At 39.5% G+C, this 12,466-nt stretch overlaps 2 protein-coding genes across 2 annotated transcripts in view; one reads left to right on the top strand and one right to left on the bottom strand.

The window, feature by feature from the left end:
- The window catches only part of NT5DC3 (5'-nucleotidase domain containing 3), a 20,471-nt gene extending 12,118 nt beyond the window's left edge, over positions 1–8,353 (top strand). The window contains exons 7-14 of the mRNA XM_042050673.1: positions 426–486; positions 720–822; positions 974–1,075; positions 2,063–2,144; positions 2,484–2,570; positions 3,741–3,881; positions 4,231–4,295; positions 5,391–8,353. Of these exons, the coding sequence (XP_041906607.1) occupies positions 426–486; positions 720–822; positions 974–1,075; positions 2,063–2,144; positions 2,484–2,570; positions 3,741–3,881; positions 4,231–4,295; positions 5,391–5,652 (903 nt within the window). The 3' untranslated portion in view covers positions 5,653–8,353. The remainder of the gene's footprint in view (positions 1–425; positions 487–719; positions 823–973; positions 1,076–2,062; positions 2,145–2,483; positions 2,571–3,740; positions 3,882–4,230; positions 4,296–5,390) is intronic.
- Positions 8,354–8,355: 2 nt separating this feature from the next.
- The window catches only part of STAB2 (stabilin 2), a 77,862-nt gene continuing 73,751 nt past the window's right edge, over positions 8,356–12,466 (bottom strand). Inside the window, exons 64-67 of the mRNA XM_042050672.1 lie at positions 12,350–12,457; positions 11,538–11,666; positions 10,336–10,455; positions 8,356–9,753 (exon numbers count right to left, since the gene is read on the bottom strand). Coding sequence (XP_041906606.1) covers positions 9,703–9,753; positions 10,336–10,455; positions 11,538–11,666; positions 12,350–12,457 — 408 coding nt within the window. The 3' untranslated portion in view covers positions 8,356–9,702. The remainder of the gene's footprint in view (positions 9,754–10,335; positions 10,456–11,537; positions 11,667–12,349; positions 12,458–12,466) is intronic.

The raw sequence follows: 12,466 nt of genomic DNA, 5'->3' as shown, positions 1-12,466 counted from the left end.
TTTTTTTTTTTTTTTTTTTTTTTTTTTTTTTTTTTTTTTTTTTTGCAAGGGGAAAGGAATGTGTTCTGCTCCAAAGGTCACTGGAAATCTGTGATGACTCTGCTTCTGCAGAGGGCTTTCACCCCACTTCACCCTTCTGAGCAACCTCTCACAGTTATGTAAAACAGCCCCTTTGCTGTACAGTTTTGTACTTCCCAAAATGAAGTTAATTTCTTGGAGGACAGGCTTACTCTTTGTCTAGTGGTGACATCACACACATCTATCTATCTATCTATCTATATATTTAACATTACATTACATGGCATTTCTGTAAAATTGGAAGTGTTAAGAAAGGAGTTGTTTTAAAAACAAGTAACTATTGCTATGCAGTGAGCATGGATGTTACACTTGAAAAGATTCTTTGCTGCTCATTGCTTTCCTTACAGGATTCAATCAGAGATGTTCATATCAAAGGAATAATGTACAGAGCAATTGAAGCAGATATTGGTAAGTACTAATGGTATAATCTATCAAAGCTTTTCTTACTGATAGTATATGATTTTTCTGGCTTCTTTATTTAAAGATTACAAATTGTAAATTTTTAAATCTTGAAAGAGTTATTCCCACTTGTTAAAGGTGCCTTAAAGTATAGCCCTGTGTTCTGAACCCTTGGTTGAATGCAGACAAAGTTTTTCACAAGAATTTTTCAATTGATGCTGTGTTTTCCCCAATCCTCACAGAGAAATACATCTGCTATGCTGAACAAACTCGTGCAGTGTTAGCAAAGCTGGCTGATCATGGCAAGAAGATGTTTCTCATCACAAACAGTCCCAGCAGCTTTGTGTAAGTGAGCAGTTTGTTAAACAGTGTTTGCTGTTTAACTATGCATTCTTTAAGGATGGGGAAGATCAAGTTCTCTAGTGTAACTCATTACATTGCACAGATAACTGCACTCTGCTATGTTTTGTTGTGAATATCCCTCTGTCCTTTTTAGGGACAAAGGCATGAAGTTCATCGTTGGCAAGGACTGGAGGGATCTCTTTGATGTGGTCATTGTGCAAGCTGAAAAACCAAACTTTTTCAATGATAAGCGAAGGTGGGTGTGTAGTCAGTAAAGAATGATTCAAGTAGCTCTTCCATATAAGGCTATAGAGTGTTATGAAATATTTTCATTTGGCTGCAACGTAAAATGAAATCATATTTGGTGAAATCCTATGTAAGGTCATTACAAAATGCAGTGACACCTAATGCTGAAGTCTAAATATTTACCTTTTCTTGCCTAAGAAAGTTTCAGGAGCTGTCACAGGTCTACTGGAGTGACTTAGGGCCACAGAAGCTGTTTTTAACGTCTTATTTGCATGTTGATGAAGTGTTCTTCTTTCCTAATAAACCTGAGAAATCTTGATGCCTTTCAAATCAGACCCTTATCTGGAAATTTCTTCTGTGGTTTTTTTTTTTTTTTTTCATCACACATGATATTTAAAAGGCATCTGTCTGGCTGACAGACTGGAATATTTGGACTAGTTGTGATTAAGTAAACACATTTCTATTGTGTATGCCCTACTTTTACCCTTGAAAATGACCTGTTTCTTTATGTGTGCTTATGATTTGAAAGTGAAATAGAGGGAGGTGGGATTATTTTCCCTTTACTTTTTGCATTTAATTAAAAAACCACTTTGCTTTATGTCTTGGCCGCAGTCCTGTGCTCTCTCATCTTCAGTTGTCCAGGTGTACAAAATGAGGGATTGGGGGATTCTTACACATGTTTTTTTTTATGTTCTCTTCTCTCCTCCTTAGTGGCAGACAATTCATGCTGTTTCTTCTGCTCTGCCTCAGGTCCCTGCTTTACTTCTCAGCAGTTGTTCTCAAACTGTATTTATAAATCTCATAGGTATACTGGAGAGATACATTGCTTTTCACTGGTTAAGGTGGAAGTTTTGGAGTTTTGCTTTTTCTCTTACAAAATTCAGATGCTAGAGGGAATTTTCCTTTTGACAGATGAATATTTTTAATGTTAAGACTTTAATTTCCTAAGAAGTGACAGAATTTCTACAGCAACATAACAATTGTATATCTATTCTAGACCATTTCGGAAGGTGAATGAAAGGGGAGTCTTGCTCTGGGACAAGATTCACAAGCTTCAGAAAGGCCAGATTTACAAACAGGTATGCTTTCAATAGACTCCTTCTGTTCCAATTTAATACCTGTTTCCTAGAATCCCAAGCTTCTTTGGATATAAAGGCTTCTAAAATGCAGATGCATTCTTTAAGAGAGTTATTTTAATGTCTGAAGTTGTACAAATTCATTGTTGGTATTGTATGTCCTTGCCTCTTGAAGTGCTACTATCACTGAAATCACCTGTAAAATTTGGGATTTATGGTGTATAAGATGAGGACAAGATTTGTGATATGAAAATATTTTTAGTGGAGTACTAAGTTCCTTTTTTGTGCCTGTGAAGGTGCAGGTCACATGCTGTTACAATGTCCCTGTCATTATTTCTGCAGGGTAACTTGTATGAGTTTCTGAAGCTTACTGGCTGGAGGGGCTCTAAGGTTCTCTACTTTGGTGACCACATATACAGTGACTTGGCAGTAAGTAGTTTGCTTTCCCAAAATCAGAGAAAAGATGAGGCTTTTTTAGTTTTCTTCTCTTCCTCCCCAGTTATTCAATGTAACACACTTTCATTTGAGATTTAAAATACAACAAAATTTGGTAGTTAAGCCATATTGCCTTTTTTTTTTTTTTTTTTTCCAGTGAAGAACACTGGGGGTGTAACATGCCAACCATATTTTCCACCTGACTTGTAGCATTTAAGTTGTTTACTAACTGTGGTCAGGAATGTGTGAGGTGGTATTCCCAATCCAGATACTGATTGTGTCAGGTGTAACAGAGAGTAAACACAGAGATCCAAATGTACAGGATATGCCTGACTTGGATGACAGTGGAATGAACTTCTATTTTGAATGCAGGAGGCAATCTTCCTGTCAGTAATGGTAAATGTTCTTCCCAAGATCTTGCTCTGATTTGAATCCCCACTATCCAGGCATTTTTTTGCCACCTTATGAACAAGTGCTCTGTTAAGTGTTACTTTAGGGAAGTGACCACCACTTGGCCCTTTTGTAATTGATTTCACATGAATGCCTGCATGTGACTTTTCTGCTGCTAAGCTCTGGTAACATGTTTCAGCAGCAGCAGATGTTAACATTTTTTCCTCAGTCTGCTTTTAAAAAGAACAGTAACTTTGGGTGCTTCAGAAGATTGAGGGCCAAAAGGAAGATGCAGCTCTGTTCTACTCTGGCACAATGGAGAAGAGACCACAGGTGGCAGCTGCCTTGTGTTGTACCTGTCAGGAGGAGCTTGAATAGCTGGGGCTCCTGGCTGTAGCCTTCTATCAGCTGGGAGTGTGGGTAAACAGCACAAACCCAGCACACAGTTCCTTCAGGTACTGCTGGCAGCAGCAGAGCTCTCATCTACACAGGAATTTCCTGCTGTTTGGTTTAAACCTAAGGAATTAGTGTTTATTTGCAAGTGCTTGTGTGTTCTTCATCTCTCTCTCTTCAAAAATGTAGGATTTGAAGCTTAATCTGAAATTGAATTCTGTTGGCCATTAGCACAGTCAAGTCCCACTGTTTTATACTTCTGCTTGTACATAAAAAACAGTTAAATTAGTGCCACTTTGGGATAAACAGTAGTCAGATTCTTTTCTTTTAAGTAGTTCTGTTTAAGACTAAGATCTGTATTTTGTAATTCTTGGTGAATAGGACTTGACCCTGAAGCATGGCTGGCGCACTGGTGCGATTATTCCCGAGTTACGATCGGAGATTAAAATCATGAACACAGAGAAGTACATTCAAACCATGACCTGGCTGCAAACCTTGACAGGATTATTGGAACACATGCAGGTTTGTTCTGTGTGTGTGTAATCGGCTTTGTTGAGCCCAAGGGATCCAGCCAAGTTTCTAAATGCTGGACATTGATGTTGCAAGTGCTTTCAGTCTCACTGCAGTGTTTGACTGTAGATAAATGCAATTGTTTGTGTGGTTAATTAATAGGAGTTTTCTCAAAATCTTGTCTCCTTTCTCCACTGGTCAGCCTGGATCAATTCCTGCTTTTGGTTGTTTAAAATGGACATGGATAACTTTGGTATATGGATCTCTGAAGTGTTACTTGTGTCCTATTAGCTGATAAGGGTTTGTTAATGGAAAGGCTTATTTATCCTTACTTACAGGTTATCCATACTTTACATTTCAGGTTCACCATGATCCTGATTCCCAAATGATTTTAGAAGAATGGAAGAAGGAAAGAAAGGAAATGAGGTAAGACACAGGGGAGGAAGAATTTGCAGCTTTCTTTAGTAGCCAAGGGTTCTATACAATATCTTCCACAGGTTTCTTTGGAATTTCTCTCCATCCCTGGTTTATATTCCCTGGTAATTACAGATCTTATAAAACATTTTTAAAGTGATATTCTACCTGTCTCTTGTGCAGCTCTTCTCCCCTCTGACACTTTGTACGTACGGACCCTTTTCCCCGTTCCCTGTCTTTAGAACAGATGTAACTTTTGAGTGAAAAGGTAACATCCTATCAAGTCCCATTCCTTCTCATTTTGGTTCTTCTGTCCACGTGTGTTCAGCTGTCACTGTTGATTACACAGCTTCTGCATGAATAAAGAATGTATTTCTTTGTCAAGATGTAGGTCACTTTTCCAGGTTTTTTACTTGATTTCTGCAGATTACATGTGATACATCTTAGAATACATAGAAACTGAGCTCTGCCCTAGACTGGATTTAGCAATGGATTTATCACAAAGATAGGTAATAGGGCTAAAAGTCCTAATAATCTATTGTCATGAAGGAGTAATCCCTAAATTCAGGGTGTGTGAAGTGCACAGTTGGCAAGGCCAGCAGCTGTACCACCAGCAGTCTTCCCCAGAAATGTGGGAATAAACAAAATGGGAATGTTACTTGGCAGTGACTAATGACAGAAGTTAATTCCGAGATGTGTTTAAGCTTTTGGTGTGTGTTAAGCCCAATATTTGCCTTTTCTTAAGAAGTCTCTTATCTTTGGAACATTGGATGTCATTAGGATTTAGAGAAAGGCAGAAGTCTTCTTCACAATCTCTAGAAAAGAAGGCTTGAGATGTCATGTTTCTGATGTCAGAAGCAACTTATCTCTAGTGGGAGAAGTGTGAGGCTCTTCACAACTGTGATTTCTAGATCTGGGCTGTATATGCACAAGAGGTAAAAAACTTCTGTGGCACATTTTGGTGTTTTGAAGTACAATGGCAAGAGAATAATACATAGAACAGGTTTTAGCATCTGCTTGCTTCAGGTTATGTATGCCAGCTGGTGAAGAGATGTGTGCAGGTCTGTTCACGTCGTTGTCTTTGTTTTCTCTTTCTTGGGGGGACAGGGAGATGAACAGGAATTTCTTCAATGCACAGTTTGGAAGCATATTCAGAACTGATGAGAATCCAACTTACTTCCTAAGACGTCTCTCTAGATTTGCGGATATCTACATGGCATCACTGAGCTGTCTCTTGAACTACGAGCCTGATTACACATTTTATCCAAGAAGGACTCCTTTGCAGCATGAACTTCCTGGCTGGTCAGACCAGCTGTGCACTGGTACATTCAGAATACCTTTCCTACAAGAGACAGTTCAGATCAAATAAACTCTTGGTGGCTCCTCTCTAAAATGGACAAATAGCTCTTGGTTTCCTTGAATGTACCTGTATTTTATTTAAGTCACTTTAATCTGTTACTTTGGTTTATATGTGTTTCATACTTTTTCTTATAAGCTTTGTACCTGTTTTTCTCCTCTCCTGCTCGGACATGTGAAAACTCCTCTTACACACAAAAGAGATGATGGGCTGCCAAAATAGTAGTGGGCCAGGAGGGAGGGCACATCTGAGGGGGAGGACTGCTGGTGTTCTGGGGTGGTTATTTTTGTTTGTTCATTGGAAACTTTTATCTGCAGCCTTGTGGTTTACGAAGAAATACCTAAGCTCTCTCTTCTGGCCCTTACCAGCACTCCAGCTGGAGCCTATAATGGATCTTGGCGTGGAAGAGCTTAAATCCAGTATTAGTAATTCAGCGATACAAATTAGTAACTGGCCTAGGGTGAGACTGAGAGGGAGGGTCACACTTTGTACCTTTCCTTGCTGCTATAGACAGAGCCTTACCTGTGAGGAGCCAAGGGCTGGAGTGTCCTGGCTCTGCTGCACTGGGCTCAGGCTCCTGGGCTCTTTCTCTTGTCTGTGCAGTTTCTGTTCTTGCCATATCTCTGCTTGGCTGCAGGTGGACCCGAGCCTACAACTGAAACTTGCAGTAGCTTGGGCTGCTTCAGCTTCCTTCTCTTAACTTCTGGGTAACTTTTTTTTTTGAGTTTCAGGACACTTCAAGTATCCACTCTCCAATAATAGTAGTTTCAAGAGGTTTTGCATTTTGCATTTCAAAGTGGAGACAGATCTCTCTATCAGGCTTTAGTTTGATCCTAAATGCTGCTTTTAAAGATTTTAACAGTGTCTTATTCCAGTGGTATGCAATGTGGCTTTGCTGTTCCCTAGGAGAGAATGTATTTCATACAGCCTGCCATAACAGACTTCTACAGTCAAAAGTAAACACGCACAACGGGCAAAGGACTTAAAGGAAAAACTAAGAAATGAGAAAGTGAAACCCAGAGTTTTCTGATGACATGTTTTTAGCTCAAACCCTGAAAGCTAAATTAGGGGTGGTACACAGTTTGAATAAAGAAAAATAGTTTTGGTATAGATTAGAAGTTTTATTGAATTACAGATATTGAAGGTAATGCATGAACACAAACTCTGGGGAGCATATGTGTTTCAAAGATTTGAGCTGAAAAATGTCTATTTTGCACAAGGAAAACATCTGTTGATGTATTTCCTCAAAGAGGCACTTTATAGAACTGCTATATAGTTGTTTTTAAATAAGAATTGTTTCCTTTCTCTGAATCCAAAGGAAATATATTTGTTTTTTTAAGTGGTGCTTCTCACCCCAGCCACTTTAGAAGGCATAATATGATTAATATTTTTCAAATTTTAGTTATAAAAGCCTTGGTTTTTAGAAGCATGTATAACAAAATACATAGTATTTGGTATTCATTTTGGGATATCACTTGCTTTCTGTCATGATTGTCAGGCAAACAAACTTTTGTTGACCAAAAGTTTTCTGGTTTGGTTTGTTTGTTTTTTTTTTAACCTGTCTGTATGTGCAAGTATCTAGAGTGAATTTCATGTACAGTATATTTCATGTTTTTAAAAGCATGTTTGCAAAGTAAAGAATGTATTCTAATTTAGCCTGCACAATTTTGTAGGTAGTTTTCCTGTATGCTTGAAATCAGTATGAAGTTCTCAGAGGTGGTTTAGATTTTATGATTTTTCTATGCTCCTATGTCAAACTTGGCTGAAGTGTGTGGTTTAAACACCTCTGTGTTTAAACAGGTGAATATACTTGAAATGAGTACGTTCATCTGACTGTCCTGCTTGTTTAGTGTTGCAGGAAATTAGTTTGACTGTATCAGGAGAGACTTGGTGGGGCTGTGCAAGAAATATTTAGCATAACTTTATAATGAAGTACGAAGATGGGATTATCCTGATTTGCCTTCAGTTCTGTATCCTAATGCTCAGCTAGAACTGAACTTGGTGTGTAGCACCTCTCATGCTCCAGAGATTTCAATGCACTCTTTAAAAAAAACACCCACCCGAACCACTGTACATTCATCCTGTGTTAGGCAGGAACAGTTTCATTGGCTTGGATGGTGTTATGCACATAATGCACGTTTTGTTTCAAGATTATTTTCTTCTGTCACCCTTCCTTTCTCTTAACTTAGAAATCAAACTTCTGTACCAGGCTATGTTGCAACAGCCAGCTGAAGTAAAATATTGTTTATATTGCATGACTTGTTGAAATAAACAACGTTGCATGAAAAAAGTTAATTATGGAAGGGTTATGTTTCCTTAAAATAGTCCAACTATATATAATATAAATTTAAGTGAGAATATTCAAGTGTATTATTTATTTTTCAGTGCTAAAATGCTGCTTTTTAACTTTTAAAAATGTCTTGCATTTTTAAAATGATTTTACCATGACGCTTTCTGCATTACTTATTTTAACCTTATGCTACTGATTTCAAAGAGATTTTTAGGCATGTTTAATGGGCAGTGTCTCTATATTAATTTTGGAAGTATGGTTCATTTGAACACCAAAGCAAGAAGAAATTTTTGTTCTGGTCTATCAAAAACGTAGAGCTGAATAGCCTATCAGTAAGAGAAGATTTTAATGAATTGTGGAGCTTTTTTTTTTTTGTGATAAAAATATTTAATGATTACTACAAAAATAAATGCTTGGACTTTATCTTCTGGTCTCTGTGAGCCTTAATATTTTGATTGACTGGGGAGAAGGAAAGAGCATGCGTTGTATTAATTGCTAAATTCTGTGGGGAAAACTCTCCTAGATGTGACTGTGTTTAAGCACATTTGTGTTCTAAATTTTCTAATGTCCATGAAAACAAGCAGGCTTGTGTAGGGGGACAGGGGAAGGAGCTGAGGAAATTCTGTTTCATCCAGATGAATGTGTATTTACACATTATACTCCCTTCCTTGTGCATCAACAACCCTGGATTTTCCCCCCACCTTGCTCTGAGGGAAGGCCTCCTGGCGTAGTTCCCAGAGGTGACTAAAGCTTTCCTGGGTTTCCCTCCTGCCCCCCTACATGTTGGGGGGATGTTACTACTGCCAGCAAGAAAATCTTCTCTTTCTGTTTTGTGGTTTCTTCCATGTTCTCACGTTATCATGATGATATTAATATTTTGATGGAAGGAGGTGACAGTGAGTCAAACTCAAGTTTGATCCATTTCTAATAGTGTGTGGTGACAGTGGCAGCTGTTACTACTGTGCTTGGTAAAAATACAGTATGGGAAGGAGCAGCTGCTGCTGCTGCTCCTCTCAGACCTGAAGAACTGAATGTAGACTCTGCATGGCAAGGGGGTGTTCATCTTCATAGTCCACTCCTCACAAAAATGGTTCATTTGGATGCTTTCCTAACACCTGCATTTCTTCCTAAAGCTGCCTCAGTTACTGCTTCCCTTTGTATAGTGAGGTGAGATGTAAACCAAACACCAAGCCAAGTTCAAGGAAAGACAGAGAAGCTAGAGGAGGCAAGGGGACAGACAGGATGGTGGTTTCCTGCTGCTGAATATCTAACAGGAAAGTAAACTAGCAAAAAAATCCCCTCTGTTTAAAAATAGAGGCTTACCACATGTTCTGTTTCACACTTGCCTGTTCTAGTTGCAACTGGGCCAAAATGAAAGCACAGGCCTGGAGTACTAGGAAATTTAGGATATTTGCCAAGTTAACAGCCCTGTGTGCTTGTGGCCATTTTAAAGTCTGTGGAGAAGAATAAAAGCAGTTAAATAGCAGGTGAGTGAAAATCAGCTGCTTTTCCCAGAGAGGTGTCTGCTTCTGGGCTGGTTAGTTTAGACTCAGTTTTGCTTTCAGCACTCATAGTTGGTACTGCTCAGATTCAGCCCACACTTCTGAGGCTGGTATCTCTGTGAGCAATAGAGAAGGCATCTTAAACAAAGCTGTGCTCTTTTGGTTTTTAGTTTGTAAAAAGATTTTATTCCCTGTAATGTAGGTGCTCTTTTTTTCACAGTAAGTGTAAATAAAATGTGTTTATTAGCTGACTAATGTCAAATTCGGTCTTTAATTCTGATCATGAGGACCACTCATCACAAGCTGTTGGTCATCTGAATCCTATAAAATAGAGTAAAAAGAAAATCAGACTTGAACACTACATTAAGAAACAAAAGTAACTTTTTCGCAGATTTGTCCATACAGATGCCAGAGTTGGCACCTGACATTTTTGCAGCAAACAAGTCCTTTTACTGGATGCAAAACGGTGCATTTTGATTTTAGACTCTGTACCTTGGTGAGGGTGTGCTCTTTCCTTCCCTGCATTCCCAGCCCCCTCCCTGCTGTGTTTCAGATTCTTTGGAGTGCCAGCATGGCTCTCAGCAAGGAGACATGAAGACAAATTAGAAGGCTTCTTAAGTTTGTATGGACATGTCACTGCCATCCAGTGGCATTTGAAGTCCAGTTTAATTCAGCTGTCTTTGAAGGTGGACTTGAGATGCAGCTGTTGACCACAGCTTTGATTTTACTACAGGTGAGACAAACCCAATTTCCAGCAGCAGGGAGACAGGAGAGCCAGGAACTCAAATGCTGGCTTCTTGCATTAATTTTTATTTTCCAGCTAGACGTTTTTCTTTCACTAAGTCATTCCCTCTTACCACTATATTAGTAGTGTCTCAATCTCAAAGCAAAATGAGCACTTACTGAGAAAAGATCATAAGTAGGTTCTGGTGAAGTCGCTGTCGAAGGACTTTCGTATGAGGGGTTGGTGATATTTGAAGGCTGTGACTTGTCCAGCGACGTGGTGTCAGTGTCATCTTTTGACTACACAAGAGAACCCAAACTTAAGTTTCATCTTCTTCCTCCAGTGCATAAAGTGGGGCACTTGAGCTTCACTACCTACTGGTGCGGTGTTGTGGTTGAACTGGCTTTGTTGTCTAAACCTGTCTCTGGACATGAACTGTGGTTTTGGCTGTTGTATTATCTCAGGTCACTTAACACTGGTGTCTCTTTTCCTCTCCCTTCCTATTTTTAAGCCTCAGTGAAGAATGGGAGAGGAAGTGTGGCCCTGAAATTGTGCTTGGAGTAAAAAGCATCTGGTTAGTCCTAAGGGCTCTCACTGACACCATTTAAAAATGCAAGTGTTTACCCTGGCTCTTGACTCCTGGGTTTTGTTTCTAGAAGATGATTCACGTTACATGCAGGGACTAGAACAGGAAGGGATTTCTGTTCACTTCTAGGTAGACTTTCTTTTGGTTTGGTTCTTGTGTATTTTGTAATATTTTTTTCTCATCCCTCGTCTCTGTAGCTTGGCTGTTGCTGGCTGGTTTTGCATCTATGTGTTGCTAGCAAAATTAGTTAAGAGAAGTCAAGCATGTAAGTGCATCAGTATAAAAACCTGCACTTTTCAATTCTACAGGCATTTCAATTTGTTTGTTTTTTGGATCTGGCCTTTTTCCTATAGTTTAGGAAATGTTATTAATGTTCTATCAAACGTTTCAACCTCCAGAACAACAAAATAAATAGCAATGGAGGACAGGTGCCCTTTCAGTGGTTGTATTTGCCTGCTTCCTTAAGGGTGAGCTTTCTGGGGAGGCAAAGACTTCTGCACTGCTGTGGTGTAGTTAAATGAGCTTTGGGCCAGTCCTTGGCATTGGAAGTGTCTGTGTGAGCAGACACTTGGGTGGAGAGGTCTGAGGGCAATTGTAAGCTCATGCCCAAGGCAAGTGTGTGAGCCCTTCCCCACTTCCTCTGTGTCTCAGTCTGAACAGTTAAGTGTGAAGTGATGAGGGTTTTTAACCTAGCTTAAAACCCCTGGAGAAACTGGAGATTGTGGATTTGGGAAGTGCAGTGGGTCTGGGGAAGTGTTGTCCACCCCCTGCTTCGTGTTCTCACCTGCCACCTACCTTGAAGTGCTGGAAGCCTGTGTTTTTCTTCCTGAACCTGAGGTAAGAATATCCAATAAGAGCCACAATTCCAGTAACTAGACAGATGCCAAAGAATATTCCTGTCCCAGAACTGGCATGGAGAGGAGCCTGGAAGCAAGGGAGAGGGTGAGTGAGCTATGGGTGCATACTGGTCAGGTTACAGCATCCATGCAGTGTCCCTTTGAGCTATGCTCTAGTCCTGAGCTGTTCTTGTGTTTGGGTTTCCTGGTAGGTGTTCCCTAGAGACATTTAAATGCGGCCTTTTGACAGAATCATAGAACTGTTTATGTTGAAGTAGATGATTGAGTGCAACCGTTCACCCAGCACTGCCAAGTCCATCACTACACCTTGTGGACCAAGGAGACAACTGGATAACTGGGAGCTTTGCAGGAATTCATGCAGGCAAAAGGTATCTGTTTTCAAAAAACCTTGTTGTTTTGGATTGGAATGAATGCCAAAGCAAGAGTAAACAATGCTCCTTAGAATCTTGAAAGGTCTTTTTGGAAGAACTAAAGTGGAACTTTAAAATCTCTCTTACACACGTGAGCTCCATTATGTTATATAAAGAAAATAAATTTATAAATGTGGGAAGAAATTGTTCAGACAAATATTTTGGTATCACTGGTACCTTGTTTTCAACTTCTAATTCTCTTTGAAAGTAACCTTTTAAGCTGAAAGCTGCTTGTATGTCAGGGAAACTGGGAATATATGAATGTCAGCAAGGAGTTTAGGGTGACATAAGACACAGTTACCTCTCACCACCCCAAAAACCTAAATCACTATGTACTTACAGGTTCTGATGGAGCCTTTAGAGGCTCTGAAATGATGTGGATTATCCCGTTGGAAGCAATTATATCCCACTCAACAATAGCACTTCTGTCCACATATCGGATCTCACCCTACCAGGA

This window comes from Corvus kubaryi, unplaced genomic scaffold, assembly GCF_017639235.1.
Source record: "Corvus kubaryi isolate FWS band 111438036 unplaced genomic scaffold, C.kubaryi_AGA036_p1.0 74, whole genome shotgun sequence".
NCBI classification, from domain to species: domain Eukaryota; kingdom Metazoa; phylum Chordata; class Aves; order Passeriformes; family Corvidae; genus Corvus; species Corvus kubaryi.
Note: the sequence above shows the minus strand (reverse complement) of the source record. Positions and strands in the feature narration are given on the sequence as shown.